The sequence below is a fragment of the Coffea arabica genome, chromosome 6e, assembly GCF_036785885.1.
Source record: "Coffea arabica cultivar ET-39 chromosome 6e, Coffea Arabica ET-39 HiFi, whole genome shotgun sequence".
In the NCBI taxonomy this organism is placed as follows: Eukaryota; Viridiplantae; Streptophyta; class Magnoliopsida; order Gentianales; family Rubiaceae; genus Coffea; species Coffea arabica.
This window is the reverse complement of record NC_092321.1, coordinates 9,700,877-9,722,775: the sequence shown is the minus strand read 5'-3', so window position 1 is coordinate 9,722,775 and position 21,899 is coordinate 9,700,877. Positions and strand designations below refer to the sequence as shown.

The 21,899-nt window shown below is 36.3% G+C and overlaps 2 protein-coding genes across 2 annotated transcripts; one reads left to right on the top strand and one right to left on the bottom strand.

The window, feature by feature from the left end:
- Positions 1-1,809: 1,809 nt before the first annotated feature.
- Positions 1,810-17,025, bottom strand: LOC113695083 (protein CTR9 homolog). The gene is made up of 24 exons (XM_072055094.1): positions 16,642-17,025; positions 14,564-14,630; positions 14,260-14,454; positions 12,923-13,023; positions 12,341-12,394; positions 12,059-12,175; positions 11,914-11,977; positions 11,431-11,645; positions 10,644-10,728; positions 10,116-10,216; positions 9,928-10,020; positions 9,207-9,275; positions 8,330-8,452; positions 7,816-8,190; positions 6,357-6,437; positions 6,118-6,276; positions 5,688-5,783; positions 5,398-5,499; positions 5,204-5,311; positions 4,888-5,112; positions 4,177-4,443; positions 4,032-4,103; positions 2,920-3,225; positions 1,810-2,393 (listed from the first exon to the last, which is right to left on the bottom strand). Exons 1-24 carry the CDS (start codon positions 16,780-16,782, stop codon positions 2,217-2,219), a joined length of 3,393 nt encoding a protein of 1,130 aa, XP_071911195.1. The 5' UTR covers positions 16,783-17,025; the 3' UTR covers positions 1,810-2,216.
- Positions 17,026-18,698: 1,673 nt separating this feature from the next.
- Positions 18,699-21,753, top strand: LOC113696322 (mediator of RNA polymerase II transcription subunit 20a-like). Its single transcript, XM_072055092.1, has 5 exons — positions 18,699-18,869; positions 19,027-19,169; positions 19,318-19,496; positions 20,052-20,141; positions 21,366-21,753. Exons 1-5 carry the CDS (start codon positions 18,856-18,858, stop codon positions 21,606-21,608), a joined length of 669 nt encoding a protein of 222 aa, XP_071911193.1. The 5' UTR covers positions 18,699-18,855; the 3' UTR covers positions 21,609-21,753.
- Positions 21,754-21,899: the final 146 nt, after the last annotated feature.

Genomic DNA, 21,899 nt, shown 5'->3' with positions numbered 1-21,899 from the left:
CAACTTGAAGGATTCATCACTCAAAAGTTGTCATCCTCCAACTTCCCTTCTTAAATAAACGGCCCTTAGATTCTAAGTACTTTCATTCATCGCTTATACAAGACTAATTCCATACCCTCAAGATCGGTTTTACTCTTAAAAGAAACATACTCCAAAAAAAAAAAAAAAAAAATGATATACCATATGACAAAAGCAAGCAGAAAAAGCAAGGGAAATAAAAAGACAGTTTCGTTAATAATCGCCTTACCTTCTGTCCACGTGTTAGCAAGTTCAAATCAGTTTGCAGCTTGTTCTCGATTAATTATTTCATATGATTATAAATTTTGATTTTAAATAATTAATTTTTGTAATATATTCGTTTGCTTTTGTATTTAGATTATATACTATTCGTTTGCTTTTGTATATAGATTATATACTAGTCTATCTTTTAATAATCAAAAAAGTTAAAATACATAATCAACTAAAGAGTAACTTTTTACTGATTCTAATTATTCTCTATAATCACTTTTCATAATCATATTTTACAAAATCTAAAGCCAGCGAGAACAACAAAGCATAATTAATTGATAAGAAAACATAAACTTTCTATCCTTTTATGGGGCAAGAGCATCACAAAACTACTATTACACTTCGTACAAAATGTAATTAAAAAAAAAAAACTAACATTTAGTTAGCATTATGACTTGGTTTTCAGTTTTGGGCTGATGCTAGGCCTATAAAGGGGATGCATCCGCCCTGCCAAAAGAGCAATTTCACACCCATTTCATTCTCCCCTATTTTTATCACCCTCTCTCTCACCCATGTTGGCTTTTTGGGAAGCAATGAGAAGAGGTCGAGTAATAAGCCTACTTTTGTTGTGTGGCAGTGGAAAACGCTGAAAACTGAAGGAGCACCTTCCTAAGAATACGACATTTCAAAACCAACCAGCGCACCGAGAGACAGAATAGAGACAAGAACGGAGGAACCGAGTCATACTCTCTCGTCCTGCCTACTGTTGAAAACAAAAACAGGCCAAAGTCTGTGGCTGCCGGTATACCCCGTCATAATTGTCATGCCAAAAATGTGACGCTTATTTATCCTGAACAGATGGATGAATCTAAAGCTCCAAACGACCAGCGAATCATTCTTAATTGCTCGAATCGTTTTGACGATGCTGAAACTTTAATGCCCGGCAAGTACTAAATTATTCCGGCTCCAAGAACTAAATTATTTTTCTCCCGCTCCAATTTTACGTTGATTTAACCACGTTGATACAAGTATAACACTTGAGAGGCGGGGGGGTAAAAAAAAAAAGAGGACCTTCGGGAGGAGTTGTTAATGGAGTGGAGAAGAGGATGATGAACAATCACTCAAAAAACTTTTCCTTATAAATGAGTTAACCTACCTCCGGCCCAGTTGATAGCGATGGATCACCGACAATCGGAAAGGAGTACTGGTGAAAATCTCCCATTACGGGAACAAAGGTGAAAACTTGATATTTCAAAATGTGTACTCTTCAACTATTATTGACATCATCAAGAACAAAACAATTTTGAAACAGCAACAACATACGTGTAGATGTGCGTGTCACTGAATAATCTATGCAGACATTTATCCATACCTATAATATACTCAACAGCAACAGACTACCAAGAAGACCACAAAACACATTTTACACCACAAACCATATTTCGCTATGGTAAATAGGCAAGCACAGTCGGTTGACCATTGCAGATCTGTTCCTGTCTTAATCAACGGCATTGCAAGACTAAAAGCCTAAAGTCTATGGCAACATGGGGTACTAGAAAGATATCTGGACCAATCTCACAGTTTTAACTACTGAACTACATGCCATCATATTTTCTTGCTCATTGGCTTGTACCATTCTCGTGTTTCTGTAGAAAATAGGACATACAGACACCCAAAAAGGGGCACAAAAAAAAAAAAAGAGTCTATGAACCCACATATTTACAATATGTTACTATGTTTTCTAAATAAGAAGAAGTCTCAAGTAACTTTAGACATCATGGCTCATCAACAATGTTAAAGAATAGGGACCTTCAGAACAACAAAATTACAAGCTTTGAGAGGCCATCTTATATCTGCAAGGGTACCCGACTCGCAAAGCATTAGAAAGAGAAAGATCAGTTCTACCTGGTTCTGAAAATGAAAGGACGCGCCAACCTTGTCTTCAGATTTCATGATAAACAGAGACTTTAACGCAAGGGTTGATCTCGTTATTCATCATCAACAGAAACGTCACCATGCAGCCTTTCATCATGACCTCCAGCTTCTGCATCACTATCTGGTACCCCAACAGCATGATCAGACACTGCCTGCATCTGGAATGATTCATCTTCCTCTGACTCTGACCATGCTTGCCTCCGTCGGTTTGTATTAGATGTAGGGGCAACCTTTATGAAGGAAAAAGATATCAAACCACAAAAAGAGAAGACCTAAGATACACAAGTCTATGACTGTCTTTACATTAGATGTGGTGACAGGGGGAACAGATTTCATAAAAAATTTAGCATCATTTTCGACATACAAGACTTCCAATCACGAAATTGAGTATTAATCAACACAACAAGATCACATGTCAGTGGACAGATGTGATAAGCACACAAAAGAGCAAAGCAGCAATCGCGTTTAAATGGAAAGATGTTAGTAGCAGTGGTATACTACAAAATAAAGCTACATTTATCAATCTGGCAGGTCTCCCAGTTCTCGGTCATAAAGTCACAAGTTAAAGAATCAATGTAGAATACTTTTGAGATAATTAGAGAAGAATATTCTCCAATCTGCCAAAGAGGGGTAAAAAATAACATATGCCACCAAAAACTGCTTAATTGCATGCTTGTTTGTTTTATGTACAAGTTTATGTTATGCAGACACACAGCGAGAGAGAGAAGAGAGGGAGGGAGGGAGGGAGGGACTTACGGCATCATCCTCTGCATCAGAATCATCAAGACCTGCTGCTGCAAGAAGATCCTGAGGATTATTTTCTGCTTGGTCAACGTGATCAACTTGATAATGAGGCTCTTTGAAGTTTACATTGGAATCTTCATCATCTATTTCTTCCTGATCATCTGCATCTGCTAACGGTTCTTCAGATCCATGTCGTGACTTCTTTTCCTTCTTTCTTCTTTTTCCTCCTTTTCTCCTCCTCCTCTCACCACCCTCCTCATCTTCAGTCTGAGGCCTGTCCTTTCGCTTAGAGGCCGGAGCAGTGCTCTTCCATTGCTCCTAGAGGAAAAATCAACTTTTAAATTCATAAACCTAACCTAAATAATTGACGCATGTAAAGACAAAGAGACAGAGAAGGCTCAAAGGCTGCCTAATTTTCACATTTTTGAAACTATTCTTTAGAATTAAAGGTTAACAAACAAAAAAAAATACATGCCCTGAGAATTCTGAAACTTCAATAACTAATACATGCATTAGCCATTCTACAAGAATAAATTTCTAAGGAATCCAAGTGTGGCACTGCCAAAAATCCAACACTCGCCAACTTGGTTTGGGCCGCCTTAATTGGTTTCATGAAAACTGAGTTCATCATGTTTTCACATGTGTCAGTAAGCATAAATCTCTAATCAGTTAGTGCAACATTAATAAGCATTTAGTTACCAGTCATATACCTAATATCTGATGCTACTATTAATATATTCTGTAACCTATATACCAAAAAGAACGTTTGCGATGCAAAACCAAAACATAGAAAAACTACTTTTAAGTTAGTTGTGACCAAAATTTCCAAGTAATATCCATGGAATTGACTAGGGAAGAAGCATGTTATGATAATAATGAATGCCAATATCCTTATGTGTCTCACTTCCCAAGGAGAGCATTCCATTTTTGTGTGACTAAAATGCTCAAAAATATGAACTTCATGTTGCTTCAATACCAGTGAGGACCATATTTATGATGATATTGAAAACTAATGGATAACTTAAGCCAGAATCTTTAGCGTTAAATCAGAATACAAACTACATATATTGGAAGAAAATCAACATAAAAATTATGGAGGGAGATGATAGGCAAGTAATTACTACCTTTATGCGCAATAAATGCTCCTCTTGTTGCATCACTTGTTTGTGTTCATCCTCTTGTTTTCTTTTCTCCAACTGTTTTAAAACCTTTCATTAGTAAATCATTGATAATGATAACCAAGAAAGAGACAAATAAACAAACAAGTACTTGAGATTTTCTCTGCTCTTCGGCTCTTTTCCGGTTTTCCTCAGCCTCCTTAACCTGCTTAGCAAGTTCTATTCGCTGCTTATTTTGCTGGTCTTCACGTTCAGCTGCCTCACAATGAACTTTTGCAGCCTCAAGTAAGTGCTTGCAATACTCAACATGAGTTTCAATCTTTTTCTCATCAAATCCATGAATGTGGAGATTTGAAGCAGCAGACAACAGGCTGAATATGCGAACTGCATTCTTAAGCTCAGTGACAGTTGACCGTACCTATAACATTAGTGAATGAGTTTCCTTCGAGGAGTACGAAAATAACTTGCACCGGTGAATATGCCAACTGTGACATACGTGCAGATATAAAGCATGTCTGTTCTAGTTGCACATACTATAGTTAATGGTGGTTGTGCTTGACATTGAAAGGACACGATCCAACAGAAAATTCAGAACAAAGACTGGTGATATTCAATACAATGGCAGCAAAATCATCTAAGGGAAAAAACCCAATGCTTCTAAAACTATAGCAGGACTTGTTAGCTCATGAACCTTCTTATAGCCAAGCCCATTTTTTATGAAAGTAGACCTAGCATGCATTTCAAACCAAAGCATAAAGATAAGAAGAACATCTGGAGTTAGCCAAAGCAGTATAAAGAGAAATGGTACACAGTTATATGTCAACACAAAGCTACACATTTGAAGGATGGAGAAGACGGGCACCTCGTCCACAGTCCTTTTTGTCTTCTGTAATGTTGATGCAGAAAACTTCTGCAGTGCTACACCGATGTCAAACCTTAATGTGTAATTTGAAGGTGCCAAATGAATAGCTCTTAATAAAGTCTTTTTACAGTCTTGCCACTGCTCAGCTTCATAATGTGTCCGTGCTAAATAAAGAAGAACTTGACTGTCTGTGTTGTAGTAAAACTTCTTTAAGCAATTCTCATACTGCAAAGACAAGCATTGTTTCACGTGTATGCAATAAAGACAATTAAAGCATGAAACTAATAACCAAAAGCAGGTGAAATGAAAAATAAACCATTTTCACAGCCAATGCAAAGTCTCCTTGAGCAAAGTGGACATGAGCAAGATTTATCCACACATCTGGCATCTGGACAAAAACACTTCCACTTGCAGCTTCTTGCACCTATTACAATTCGAAGAGGCTAATAAGTTTACAAAGCTAAACAGCATGCTTCAAAAAGGTAAAAGTGTAGAATAAGCTGGCCTGACCTGGGTGAAAAGTTCCTTTGCAATATCAAATTGACCTTTTTCTGCCAATACAACTCCAGCACCATTAGCTGCAAATAGATTACCAGTATGCTGGAGTAGAACCTGCGGAATGAAATTATAGTCATCATGTATTTCAAGATCCCTTAACAAGCAAACATTAGGTAACATGTAAACAGGAAGGACGAGGAAACTCCCATAAGATATCACACGTGTCAATCCTCTAGTCAAAGCAGATTGCTATGAGCATGAAATTGCCATAGAACATAAAAATTTATGGCACAGAATAATACTTTTGTGTAAAGTTCTTTAGCCTTCTCCAGGTGGGTAGCTTCCAACTTAGGTGCTCTTTTCTCTGAACGAATTGCTGCAAAATAGTTCCAATTGCCCTGAATATTCAAGAAAAAGCATGAGCCTTGTACATAACTGCCTGAAAACGATACTTTAAGGACTAATATACTTACATACATACATACATGCACACACACACACATACATATTTATGTCTATACTTATATGTATATGTATATGTATATACTTTAAGATAGGAGAAACTTCACCATTAGGATAACAAACTTAGATAATGGATCAATTCTGTTTGAAGTCCGAAGCGGACGCAGGTCAACAGAAAGTTGCACAAGTTTAGAGGTGCATATGCATTTTTACCAGTAAGAAATCAATATAACACCGAAAGAACAAATGAATTCTGAGAAAAATGTGCACCAGACAAAGAGAAGCATAAGAATCATTTCCATTAGCCATGTCCTTAGCTGCACGGAAAGTTTCTTTTGCCTTAACCCAGTCATCATTCTTGAGCTCAAGGTCACCGAGCATCAATAATGCATCTTGACACTTCTCATCCACCTTGCGAGCATCTGCAATCTGTAACAAAAGCATTAAAAGTAATATACAACTGTATATGGAAAAAAAAATTAGCAGTGCACTAGAGCAAAAATAGCCACCAGTTCAGTACTAGTTTGAACATCATTTCGAGATTTTGCAATAGCGGCAAGCCTCAGGTAAGCATCTACATATTCTGGGTACTGCAAAATAATGCCATAGGATGGAATCAGAAAGGATGAAAAGGTGAAGGTTAGACCTGAGTAATCTGTAACTTCAAAGATACATCAGACATTTGATAATCAGTTGAAGCGCTTCAAGACTACAAAAAGCACTTGATTGTCATGCAAGCAGATTAAAAAGCATCATTAATGTCATTTAAAAGTTCATCAAGAACATTTAGGGAGTGTCAAATGCATAACACTTTAAATCAGAGCAAGCAGATAATTTTGAGTTAATGGAGAAACCATGAAGGATAATCCACTAAAATGATATCAATCACAACAAGAAATTTGACCAAATATGAGTCCAACCATAAACATTTAACATGAGTTTAAGAAAACAATGGGGCTCGGAAACAGTCAAATACACGCAGCATCGATATTTCTCAAAGAACAAAGGGAAAAAAGAACTTAGATGCACTAGCATAGAAATGAAGTACAAGCTTTTGTTTGTTTAATTTCATACCACAGCTTTCAACTTATCCATTGATATATCTAGGGTTCATGTTTGTTTAACTGGAATGAATCCTTAATGGAAATCACAAATGTAGGGGTATTTCAGAGACAAAATGCAAATACAAAATTTCATTCAGATGTTATTTTACATCTTTATCTCAAGTGAAGTGGTTCATTTTCACTTGTATCATAGAATATTGCACAAGGCAACTTTTGAAATGTTGATTTTGAGAAGACAGTGGCACTTTATCTTTAAAAGGTTGGTTTATTGGGATTAATTTGTGTAAAGATTACTAGCTTTCATTCATCATATTTGAATATTCCTTTTCTACGACATAAGCACTGGATAATCACCAATGGACGTGGTTTTCAAATTCCTCCATATAACAAGCAACTTTCACCCAGAGTAACCAAATGCCCATACTGTCATTCTTATATAGATACATCAATCATGTATATACAACGAAATGAAATTAATGTCATACGCACAAACCAAAGGCATCCTGACAGTTGTCAACAGGATGCTTTAAGCAATGAAAGTTGATCAAAGAACAGAAAGAGGGTGCTACAGATCGGTAATTTCAACATTGATGACTTACCCATAGAGTAAAAACTTGAGTGAGAATCAAGTCATTGATGATCCACTTGAGTTTTCATGATGATGTCAAGTACATTGAGAGAAAGTAAAAAGAGTATTTAAACCCAAATTTGTTATGCGGTTAATATCACCCTGTTGAATTCTTAGCTGCAACTAATTCATTTAAGTTACAGATATACAGTTACAGATATACATTAAATGAAAGCCTTAGGTGTATAACCCTTTCCTATCATCTAAAAAACAATTTAAGAATAAAATTCACCTTTTAGTTATTCCACAAATCTTGAAATTGGCAAGAGTTCATACCTTGTATAGAATTAGTCGGTACAAAATGCTGGCCGTTTCAATGGAATGCAACTGCTCCAACAACCTAGCCAGGTTGAATATTGTTGAAACTTTATTATAAGGAACTTCAACAGGAATACCCTGTCCTTCAAGTCGAACAAACAAGTTAAAGTCTTTGTATAGATGTACAGATGCAGTGGCATCAATTGGGTATTGTGCACTTTTGAGATTATTGGATTTTGCTCCATGGCGAGGATTTTGTATTCCTTCACCGTTTGAAGCTTTTGTATTGGTATCTGCTGCTTCTTGATTCTTGGAAACAAGCTGTGGCTTAGCTTCAAGAAAACTAAGCCATATGCCATTGCCTAAAGCATCCTTGAACGCTTGTTCAGCAAGCTGGAAATTGATAAGACACGATAATTGAGTTCTTAGAAAAGTACTTGGGATGCAATTATTGAAATCTGCTACCACATCCAAAGCAGGTGTTTCTTCTCGCATTTAAGTAAAACCATAACACTGTCAAAGGAAAACAAACCTTAAATTCTCCCCTCTCAAAATGTAGAACACCAATGCTGTTCAGAAGCTCTACAGGCACTTCTCCCCCTTTCTTCTCGTCTGCCTCTTCTTCTTTCCCTCTCTTTTCAAATAGATTACGAGCCTGTGAGAATGATCATTTAAGAAAATATTAGAAATCACATCTACTGCTAAAAGGGTGGGAAAGAAAGAGGGAAAATAAGTTTTTTTAATTTTGGCTACTGCTAAAAAGGTGGGAAAGAAAGAAGGATAATATGTTTTTTTATTTTTTTTATTTTGGCTTTTAGAGGGAGTGTTGGAGAAATTTATGTCCATACTTCTCAGTTATGAAGGCTTATGTGCAGAAATGAAAGAAAATGCTTCCGAATCAGGTCCTCATTTGACTTGTGAAAGGGAAACGAAGGCAGTACATGCAACACACAATATCTAACAAACTTTCAATATCACTAAATTATGGGATATATGCGCCAACATATTAACACCAGTAACTGCAGCAAGCAGTGTCCCTTCACATACAAATGAAATTGAAAATGTAAACCGCATCTGCAGTTTTTGGCATCTTAGAAGTAACAATTGATTTTTTTAATTATTTTTGTAACCTTAGAAGAAAAATTTGAATGTGCAATTATAAGCAACTATCACCCAGAAACAAGACTAGAGAAGAAAAGACACAATTCTTACTCTATCATGTCCTCACAAGAGGTCTCAAAAATTTACATTTTGGAGTTTTGATAAGATGCTGGCACCGTATAGTGTTATTGCACTAAGTATATTTTATTAGCCTTATATTCTGGGAAGAAGACATGGCATTCTGATACCAGTTCACAAAAGCAACAATTGACATGTTTAAAAATTGAAAGAAGCCGAAAAAACTTTACAGTTTTAAACGCATCCAGAGCAGCACCAGCATCAGTGGAAATTAATAACTCCCCCAGATCTAGAAAAGCCTGTAAACATATACAAAGTGCTCAATCTATCAGTAAATATGCATCAGGCAAAGCAGGATAATAGGAGGATATTCTACCGATTCTCAGAAAAATTGATAAAGCATGTCAAGAAAAAGCACGAGTCATCCTTAACATGACCACGCATGAGAATCAATCAAGAAGAAAAGAATGCCAACTTTGTCAGTTAACACACACTTGCTAGAAATTGATGGCATCTAAACTTAGCTTTTTGCATCATTTCTGATTGCTTGGGTCATCCATTCCTTGAAACGGACCATATATTGTTCTTTTTGGATTGATACCCATCATACATCAAATGTATATTTTGTTTCAAGCTAATGTCTGTTAACATTCTAATGAGGAAACTTAAAATGGCAAGTGTAGACAGGCGAAGAGTATCTAGCATAACACTCAAGTAACATACAAGAGCGTACTCTACTACATAATCCATAATGAATTTCCATATCCTAGACAACATACTCGAAGAAACATGCAACTACAGAATTTGTGTATGCATAAAACCTGGAAAAGTAACGTGCACTAAAATAATTCAAAATTTGTTGCTCCATCAGATATTTCTCACAGACAATAATGTAGAACACCAAATAACAAGAACAACTGCATGATTTGACCAAGACTTCCCAATAACAACCTCAGGATCACGAGGATCAATTTTAGAAGCCTTTTTGATAAATTCATAAGCCTTCTCAGTTTGACCGAGCTGGATATAAATGTGCCCAAGAGCCTACATCAAACATAAGCCAGAGACCATTAGAACAAATGAAGAAACACGAAGAACACATCTAACTGCAATTGCAGGGCTAATTTACATTGACTCACTTTTAGCGCCTCACAATTATCAGGGTAAACTTCCAGGACCTTTTCAAAATTTGCCAGGGCACTCTTAAGATCACCCAACTTCAGCTGAACTTGTCCCAAACCTAGTTTAACAAGTAAAAGTGTCACGAGCCAAAATCATTAGGCACATAATATCATCAAATTTTCGAAATGAAAAAAAAAAAGTTGCAAGAGAGGCATCAATAAGACAAATGCATATATTCATCAAACATTTTAAAATTGCAAGCATGATTTTTGGAACTCAAACTGCATGTTCACATGGCATGACAAAGCATCCTCCATTAGGCTCATTAATGCAAGTGCAACACTCATTTGAACACCCATAAGATGACAAGCAAGTTCAGACATGTTAGAGCAGGTAAGAACCCCACTGTATGCATCATCCCTCACAATTCCTGCTTTATTCAGCCCATAACTCCTCCCACCCCACCCTCACCACGAGGCATGACATTAGGACACAAAATGTTAGCAAATTTTGATAAAATTAGATAGTGCAGGAAAACTACACACCGTAATAAGGTAACACAAATTCATGAGGCTTATTAATCTCCTTCACAGAAGCCATGTAGTACATTCCAGCTTTTTCATAGTCACCCTAGAATGGAAGAATAAAAGATGTACGATCAGATGAGGAAAGAAAGACAGGAAACAAAATCTTTCACAAGCATCAGAACCATGCAAGTTCAGATGCATAACAATGCTATAGATGTGAATGAATAATATATCCACTCAAAATGGTTGTTTTCCTGTACAAGTCAGAAACCCCTTCTTGACTCATTTGAATCTGTTGGACGAGAGATGTTGGATCCATAATAGATATATGATCTACAGAGCAATTACAATTGGAAGAAAGATATAAACTTATTGCATTTATACAGCTGCGACAGTAGGCAATTGTAGGGGCATTGTAGGGTAACACACCAATTTCCCCAAAAAAATAACTCACGTAAGGCAGAGATACTATCTATAATTCTCACACTTCCATATGAGGACAAAACTATAAGCGTATCTTGGCAAATATATTCAGTCTAAAACAGGTCTTACAAGATGGTACCCACTTATGTATTTACCGTCTTGTATTATTGTAGAACTATGGGCCTGTTTGGAAGCCAGGTCTTGTGTTTCAGTCTAAAGACAGCGTATGTAGCTTAAAGTCAGAGAATAAGGAACAAATTTGATTTGGATGGGGAAATAGACATTTCCCTCAACTATTTTTCAATATGTTTCATACAGAAAACAATTGAACATTGCAAATGGATAAGAAAATTAAAAAGACATCAGCAACAATTTCACAGACCTTGCTGTGGTATGATCGCGCCAGATTGTAATAAGAATGTGACTTAGTTGGACCATGATTAGTCACAGCAAGTGCCGTTTCTGTCAGTTTCTCGACTGTGGAATGTTTACCAGTAAAGAAGAAATGATTTGCCAGATAATTCAGTGACATCGCAGAATAGGGATATATTTCAAATGCCCTTTGGATTTTCACCATTCCCAACCTACTGTTGGCAGCTGCACAGATACAGTCAAAAAAAGAGTTAGCAATTAAAACGACAATGTTTCAAAAACAAAGAATATGTTTATCTAGTACACAAATGCAGCAGTTGATGGAAAAGCGATTTTCCGACATAAATATCAAAAAACAGTATTTACATCAGTTCTGTAATTTATGACAGGAAATCTACCCCTGCCAAAAGCATCTACAAGCTGCTATGCATAAAATCCAAGAGTATTACATATCTTAAGAACATTTGAAAGTCTACTAAGTGACAAGACTCACCATCCTTAGTTTGCAAATCCAAAATACCAAGAGCAACAAGAGCTTCAGCATTTTCTGGATCTAACTGTCATATCGGGAAAACATTATCAGGACATGTAGCTATACAATGGTAAATTGTTCCAGCGCAAATGTTCTGCACACTTGCCTGCAAAACGCGTTCGAATGCTTGCTTTGCCTTTTCCGTTTGACCTAATTTATAGCGACAAAGACCTATTCCAAGCCTTACAGCAGCAGGGCACTGAGGAAAAACTTGCAAGGCCCTCTTCACAAGAAGAAACAAAAATCTTTATTAGTCCTCTTTGGGGAACAATACATTTCAATTGGAAGAACAAGCTGTTACAACATTCCCCACCTACCACCAGTTGTGTCCCTGATTCAGAAGCCGTAAAGTTGTAACGCAAACATCATAAAGTGGCAATTGACAAACCTTATATAACTCCAATGAATCAGAATATCGTCCTCGGCTGAAGTGGACACATGCCTGCAAGATATAAAGGCTGGTTCATTGCCACAAAGACACATGAATATTTGCCTCGATGACAAAATTTTATTAGCTGCAGCCCTATATCCACCATAGCACCACGCGAAAATATAAAACCGAGAGAAAAGAGCAAAAATAAAAATGAAAAGATAACAGCATATGGCACAAGCTGAAGAGACCAAGGAAAAAGAAATCATTCCTACAAAACAATACATTTCTCTCGCAAATGTCAGACGATATCAAAACATAAGGTTCACCAGCAGAACTATAGTTATTTTGCAGAAACAAACTCCTCCATAATAAGATCAATTCCTAGTTGACAAAAAGAAATCAGAAGCTGCACCACTGCCTAGATGCTCTAACATGCAGCAACAAAATACAGTCACTAACTCCAAGAGTTCATGTATCTGATCCATGTGGATCACCCAATCTGAAAGTTCATGATTCTGATGCATATGGATGCTTATAAGCATGCACAATGAGAGAATCAATACATAAACCTTTGAAACCAAGTGGAGAAAGAAATACCTGACCCAGAAGCGCAGGAACATTATCGCGATCTCCATCCAATACAATCTTGAAGGCAGCGAATGCTTGTTCTACATCACCCTTGGCCAGTAAAAGTTGGCCTGCAGAGAAGCAGCACAAACAGATTTTAGAATTCTAAGAGAATCCAGATTACGAATACGGAGAGATTAGATGCATTTATGTCTCCTCGAGGTTTGGGTCTATTCTTAATCTTTAAACTGCAGTAAGGCAGACAATCAACAACAAAGAAGGCCACCAAGATCTCCTTAAGGTTTGACTCTATTCTTCATCTTTGAACTGCAATAAGGCAGACAATTAACAACATAGAAAGTCACTAAGATGGCACAGTATCCCATCTTGACAAGCTTTCAGCTGGAGATATGAAAGCACAATCTATAAACTTCTCCCATAAGGAAAAAAGTTGAAGAGCTTGGTCATAGATCAACTCCACCTTAATTAATTTTCACACTGATGTCTAAATAATAGATATTCTAAAATCCTTACTGCACAGAAAACCAAACTTTAAAGAGCTCAGAGGAATCAACTGTTAGGAAAAAATCATGTATTCAGCTATTTAGCACAGAAAACCAAACTTTAGGAAAAAATCATGTATTCAGCTCTCTGCCTCAAGCCCATAGACTCTCACATATCAATGCAAATTCTCCTAATTTTCAAGCTTTGCAACTGAAAAAGTACTCATCCGATTAAGTAAAACTTCGGAAACAGCCCCTTAATGGCCATACAAACAGAAAAATGAATTCTAGAGCTTTTGAAGGAAATAGGAAAATTATGACATCTCAAGTACTAAATAGGTAACGAACAAAAAAGTGCTTCTGGAGCATTGCCAAATACCTTCTACGCAGATCAAATGTCTCTGCTTGACCTAATGCAGTTACATACTGGGAATACAACACTCTCAGACTGAAGTCAGAATTAGTCAAAGTAAAAAAAAAAAAAAAGGCATAATGTACAGCAGACATGACTATATTCTTCGGCCAGGAGGGGCTAAAGATCATTTATCCGGTGCCTCTTCTAAGGTAACATTGAATGGACTGCACACCTGCCAGTCCTATTAGATGAGATCTGTAATTATTACTATTGGTCTTTTGCTAAAAGTCTTACATTAATAATAAGAACCACTTTCATCAGTCTTACATTAATAATTTTTTCACCAAAACCCGCCCTCCACTTCAATTGAAAGTAGTAGATTTTACCAAAAATTCCCCAATCACTGGGATCATGGAAAGACGTTATTGCATATAAGCAAATATAAAAAATCACTTATAAATGCCAAATGATCCAACGGATAACAAGATCCAATCGAAAAGGATTTTTACCTTTTCCAATCCAGGTAGAAGGCTCGTGCATGTCTATTCTTGACGCTTTATTGTAGTACTGTGTTGCCATAATAAAATGGTCTTCCTTTTCTCTCTGCTTCGTCTCGATTTTTCCAAGATAACTATAATATGCACCTAAAGCATTGAGGATCGCAATCCTCTCATACCTCACATCTGCATAATATTCATCAATTTCTGTGACAAAAAAGGTTTTATGTGAACACATGAGAAATAGATGTTAACGAGTTAATACATAAGATCATATTCTTCAATAAATCCATAACGTAAAATGAAGGATATATACCAGGACTAGATCCTTCTTCCAGTATCTGGCGAAACTGCTCAATCTTGCCTTGTTTGAAGTACTCCCTCTGTCCAAAAAGCAAACACTCAGAACAAAATAGCCAATAAGTCCAAATACATAAACAAACAATCACCTTGAATCCAAGATAAACGATGTCACAGTCAATTCACATGATTTGCCGCTAATGCAGTTACAACACTGCCACGTGCTAAATGCAACATGGTTTGGTTAGTTGAACATTTCCTCATGAGCAGAAGTTCCACCAATACGTACATGCATACATCCCCCAACTTTTCGCCCAATTCTAACAAACAATCGACCTCAACATCAATGCACATAATCTGACGCTAATGCATTTACAACATTGCCAAACATTATATGCAAAATTTTTTGGTTACTAAAAGACATTTCCTCATGAGCATGTCAGAATAGATCAGAACTTCCACCAACGGATACATAAACGCATCCGCTGACCTTTTCCCCCATTTTAACAAACAACTAAAGCTCCAAGTACAACTTACTATTTCAATAACCCACCTTTCAGCGAAACCCAAGAAGATGCAATCAAATATAACAATATTCCATTTAAGGGGGGCGGGGGAACCTCAAACTTCAGAATCCAAAACCCAATTATTTCAGCATATTCCTCCTACAAGGCGACAGGATTCAGAGGATACTCTTCAAAAATTGCTTACACATACATATACACATAAGTGAGCAGCTCAGGCAAACACATCACCCCAAAATGCCATATTTAATCATAAAATAAATTTAAGCATGAAAGATTACGAGTTGGCCCAAACAATAAAACTAAAGGTGGCAATTTCCATCCATATCCATCTCACTTAAATGGTTTTGGATTACTCAAAAAATTTAGATGGACATTAATGGACATCCAAATAAAACCAATTGGCTTGATGGTTTTAAGTGGATAATCCACGTAATCCATCTAAATCCATTTAAAAAAATAATGAGCAAACCCAGCATGTTTTGGTAGTACTAATGTTTCTTATGATGCTGAGTAAATACTCCCAGTCCAAGCTGCTGTTCAGCTCTTCCAACTCACGCGGTCAAAGTTTTCTTCTCAATCAGCGTATTCCAAATTTTTACATGCTTTATTTACTTTATTGTTCCATTTTTTCTATTTTTATTCTTCTTAGTTATCAGAACTCATCCTATTAACTTAGGAGCGCCATTTTAAACTACGTGTTAGTTAAAGAAATTACCTATGTGTTAGTTAAATAGATTTTAAATGGATAGTTGGATATCCATCATCCATTTGGATCCAATCTATATACAACCATTTATTATATGGATTTAAACGGATTGAACCATTTAATCCATGATCCATTTATATGAAACCAATTATGATCCATATATCCATTTTGCCACCTCTAATTGGCAGTTTATAACTAAGAAGGCGAGCAGCCCATGCTAGTGCACAAGAGGTTCTTTCTAAAGAATAATTCCCCTATAAAGGGTCAAACTAATTTCCTATTGAAAGAAAAAAAGATTTTTTCCATAATCTATCTTAACCGAAAAAAGCACCCTTCTTCTACCTCGGTGATTGAAAGGGTTTGGGATCAACACAAAGGCTATTTGACACACTGCTGAGTGTAAGCATCGACATTTGATCGAGGTCAGTCAGGCCTTGGCGTTCCTCTATGAAATTCTTTGTCCCTGTCCCCCGAGGTCCTAAGGCCTCTTTTTCCTTACAGTTTTTATTTATAGGCGTCTAAGACCTAAGAGAATGACTTCTCCTCGGACCCGGATTACCTTTCCTTGATTACCAATGTCCCAAGAGAGGGAAGAATTGACAGATATTGTTGAATTACCTGAACTCCCAACCTTTTATCAAACTATCCTTCTCCTGGGCCACTGCCAGGATTGAGCTCTTATCGTCACCACTGGTATCGGATATAACCCATTCCCCTTGACACACTCTAGATATAACACATACACTTGCATGAAGAAAAGCTAATCGAATGACTGAAATTAAACTCGAAAAAGTAGAATTCAATCTCTAAACAGAGAAACTTGTAACACAATAACTAAATAAATAAACTTGTGTTACATACGGCGATGATGAGCCAGAGGTCAAGAGGGGCTTGCTCGGCCTTGAGAATGTCGAGGATGTCGGAGGCGTCGCGGGGAAGCTGGTCCAGCGCCACCCTAACCTCCTCCTCCGAGTTCTGCACCGGAATGTACACACTCGCCATTTTGATCGGTATATTGATTTTTCTATATCAGCACTATATTTCTACTTGCTGTCGGATCAATTTTGCCAGGTTACCATAGTTCAATTGAAAAGAAGGAAATTACTGATTGCTTAGAACCCTAGGAGGCAGCGAGGAGTGAGTGAGTGGAGCGGAGACTTGATTTAAGTGAAAGCCAAAACCTCAAGAATCAGGACATATGTGCCAGTGAAGGATTTCGTTTAGAAATTTTAGAACACTATCAGTATCAGTGATTAACAGAAGCAGGGGATGAACAAGGGGGCACGGACCGGGATTTTAGTTGATGCGGATTTTATACTTCGGCTTTCTAGTTTCGGTTAAGGTGTTTGGCTAATTAACCCAATTGAATAACTCAAACGGTCTGAACAAGCCCCCGGTCTCGGATGATTTATTGTTTTTTTTTTGTTTTGCTAAATGTCCTCGACATGATATTCAATTCTAATTTATAGGAGTAACTTCATGCACTGGTGTGTCCATAGATTTTAATCATTTTATTACTTGTTTGTTTTTGTCTTTTATCTTGTCAAAACTTCAATCAGCAAACTCTAGATAATTCAATAATAAATTTTATATTTTCATAATCAGTGACTGGAATGATATAATTTTACATTGATTCATGTTCATTAGATAATTATTATACTAATTTTTGTGGTTCATTACTTCCTTAATAATGTCGTTGGAATTGCAATCAATTTAAAATGGCTTATGAACAATTCATTTGTAGATTGAGTTTTAAGAGATTTGGTTGCCACTCATACTTGGAACTCAAATCCGTCAATGTGTGCATATATTCACACTCAAATCGACATGTATATCTATTTTTTTGAAGAGAAATGATATTTACGCCTCGATTTTTGTTAATCACATTTTCACTATCATTTTAATTATACTTTTTATTTATTAAATTATATATGATAAGATGAATAGCGATAATACAAATAACAGAAAAAGGGGTGCAAATAATATTTCTCTTTTTTAATTATAATAATAATTCCAAATAACTCACATGATAGAATCAATACAATAATACATGCATGATAACTCAACACTACTACAGATAATAGGATAAATAACTATTAACTCACATTTCAATGAGAATGAAAATAAATTGACGGTTAGTGAAACTCGAATTTAGGACATACCCGATAGTGCCAACTCTACAGAACCTTCAACAAATCAGCAGAACTCCAATCGAGCTAATCTAAGGTCGAGTTCGAACTCAATACTAGTTAGATTCCGTTTGATAAAACTGAATCCGAATTCTGCAGTCTGAATACTGAAATAATTAATTTGCTGAATTTTAAGTACTGAAAAAAATATATGAATGTCTGAATTTTAATGCTAAATCTATTTATACTGTTGATAAATATTTATAGCTGAATGCTTAATAAGTTTAATTTGACAATTTTGTCCTTATATCCTTTCATTCAAAAAAGAAATAGAATCTATGATTTAATTAGTTTAAAATTGTTAGGTATGAAAATGACAATATTTATTTTTAAATCAAATTAATATAAAAGATGAAATATATTATATGAGGAGTATGGAGAAGATGTGAAAGTCATTAAAAAAGGAGAAAAGAGAAACTAACAAATCGTTAGATAGAGAATATTAGGTTGTTTAATTAGATAAGAATTTTGAACATAATTAACAAACAAGGGTAGATTTGATAGACAAGATAAGGTAGTTGAAGTAATTCTATTGATTCTTATCAGAATTAAGCATTCAGTTAGAATTCTTGTACTGAAAAAAATACACATAAGTTCAGTATTGCTTAATAAGTTCAGCAAATAGATTTTTATTTATCAAACACTCAAAATATCTGAATGTATGAAAAAATTTAGATTCAACACTTTTTTATGTTATCAAACAGACCCTTAAAAGGCAAAGCCTAGTATTTGAGTTGGCTCGGGTTGTCCGCTCAACATTTTTCCACCCGCCATAGCCCCGATGTAATTTTGTTCTCACTAAACTCGGTGGAAGAAAGTGCAAAACAAGCCCAAGAAATTATTCCAACGGATCAAATTCTTTCAGGCAACAGATACTGATTCCGCCATGCCCATCAAATGGTAAGCAAAAATCCCATGTATGAACTAGCATTCTTCCCTGTTTTAAATTGGTAACTCACTGGATGTTGTTGTAGTGCACAAAAGATTATATACCATGACTGAGCTTTTGCAGATCAAACTGAATGTTTGATTATTTTTTGTTTTGGCTGTTTTCTAGGGTTTTGCACTGGCAGCCTAATCCAGGCACAACAGTGAACACCCAAATTCTCACAGAAGTGTCTCAGTGTGTGGAGGGCATTAACGGGGTCAAGGAAGGAAGGTGGAAAGCTACTCTCAGCTTTTATAAACCCATGGTTAGAGGTAATTTTCTTAAGGGCTTTCTCTTTGTTGTATTTCCTATTTCGCGTTGGTGACGTTATAAATAGAGCTGCGGATTCGATTATCTCTTTTATTTTTATTGGGTTGGGATTTGAGATTTCTGATATTTTCGTGGGTTCATATATGGTAGAACAAGCGAATGCGACGGAATTTCCTCGTGATTTTTTGGGGATTTCACTCCAAGAGCAGCCCAATAAGTATTACCTTGTGATAAGAGGGCAGCGGTTGATTGTTGAGGCAGATTCTACAATTCAGACAATTATGGAAAAACTGCAGTCATACAAAACAAGGGTAGCGCTTAATTTTGAGGTCTGTCAACTTTAAGATATTCATTTCACTATTTTATCTGCTCTTAAATTTTGTGTCTTGATAGACCATATTCACTACATGACTTTGGAAAGGGGGGGGGGGGGGTGGGGTGAATGGAGAAGGGGGAGAGGGATAGGCAAATGGTTGAAGCAAAGTTTAACTGCAGAATGGTTAAAAAGAATGCAACAAAAATACGTGATAGTTCAAGAACTTGAATGGTCTTTTCTTGTATCTGACTGATCTTCATGCAAATATGTATTAGGTTACAGAGCAAAATTATTTTTGTCCGCCCCATTAGAAAGCTCCTCCAGCATTACAATTTTGAAGCTTGATTCCATTTTTTCTATCATCGCCATTTTCTAGGCCAACTAAAGCTGTGCAATTGTGTGTGCTCAGTAAAGGAGGTTGCTTTGAATGATTAACTAGTTAGATTGAACCATTGACAGTATAAGGAGCTGAGCTTGCAGTTGAAAATGCCTCCAATCTTGTCGAGCACATTGCATACATATTTGTCTTGTATACTTACCACTAAACAATTGACTGTAATAAATGCAGGGCTTTCAGTATCAACTAGGAGACTTCCAGTTACGTGTGGGGAAAGTTGTTCCAATCCACTCTGAAAGTTTGAGGGGAATTGTTATGGAGGTAATTAGGTCTACTTAGAATTGCAAGTATGGTTGTTATAGAGCTAATGAACTTTACTGTACAACAATCTTGCTGTTTGTCACTTTTGATCGAAGTTTAAAGTCGTCTAAAGTGATAAGTTGTTGATGTTCTCCTTAAGTTTCTGTTCTTTGACCCACAATGCTTGGTTTTGCCAGTTAATATTTTCCTTCTGTTTGGACTTTGGGGGTTGGGGGATTTGTCATGGATTTTTCCTTTTTTTTGAGAAATAAGTGTGAAATCTTCGCTCTGAAGAGAGTTAACTCAAAGATTTTGATTTTGCTGATGATTCTTGTGGGTTGAGTTCCACAATGATCAATAATTCTGAAATTGTTATGGCGTAACTCTTTGCTCTACTTTTGATCTTTTGATTAATAATTGAGAACTTGAAATTAGGAATTGTGGTTCACCAGAATTCAATCATCTAAAAAGTAGACAAGATGAACGAATTACTAGTTATCACAATAAAATTAAGAACTGCTAGTCTTCTGAGTAATTAACAATAAAAACATTAGGAAGCTCTTGACCCTGTGACTTTTCACTTAGTAAAATCTAGACATTGACTTGCATCTTTCTTGCACTGGTCAATAACCAACCTATGAATGCATAGCTCAGCTAGAATAGAAGCCACAAAAACAAAGTTAGAGCGCATGAGAGAGGGATGCATCAGAGCCTAGTAGTTATCTTAATTTGCAGAGTGCAACGAGCAAAATGTTGGATGTCACTGATCTGAGTTGGACCATACAGTTAGGACTCAAAACAATTATAAGCATCATAAGTAAGAAAATTAAAAACAACACAAGAAATTATTGATGAATGCTTAATTACTATGAAATGATATTTCAGTATCTACATCATAGGTCTCGTAAGTTTTGTCCGAAACAAAGCAGTGCCTTTTAGAAATTGAAAAGTGGTCAAAATTTTTTTACTGTTGAAAAGAAGCCAACTTTTAGCTTCTGTACTAATAAATTTTCTGTGTCTTTTGCTAGCATTTCGTAGTTCATATGCTATGAATATCTTTGTTTTTTGTGGTGAATATCTTATCTGTCCTAAATGCTTCAGAACTTCATGTTTACTGCATCTTATACGATGCGGTTTGTGTATCAGCAATGAATTTGATATGACAGATATGTTGGTAACCATGACCCTCTTTCTTTCTTTTTCTTTCTCTTTTTCCTTTTTTTTTTAAAAAAAAATTTTTGGCAGATGGAGTATTTACCTATTTCATCATGGGAAAAATCACACCAAATCATGGGCGAGTTCTTTGATATATGGCAGGAAGCTCTCTCAAAAAGATCCTTGCCGGGTCATTTTGTGCATATTGAGCCCAACTTTGCAGAATATGGCCTGTCAGATGAATACAGTTCACAACACACGGCAGCACAATATGCTAGTATTATGGCTCAAATGATAGCCACGGCTCAATCGGCACAAGCAGCTAGAAATTAGAGACTTTGGATACGAGTTTAATACTAATAGGCATCTTTATCTGGCAGTTCTCTAGTGCTCCCTTGATATCACGTCTTTTCTTTTCTGATATTTAATTAATTTATCATACAGAAAAGCTGAAATCCAGTGGTTGGCAACATCATAATCACGGTGTACTTCAAAACGGCCCACTCCCAAATGACCTTGAGTTTGTTCCATGAGTTATCACGCCTTCTTTCTCCAACTTTCAATAAAGGCTGGATCTGCAGGCCACTCGAAACTCACGCTTCCATCTTGCCTTGCTACATGTAG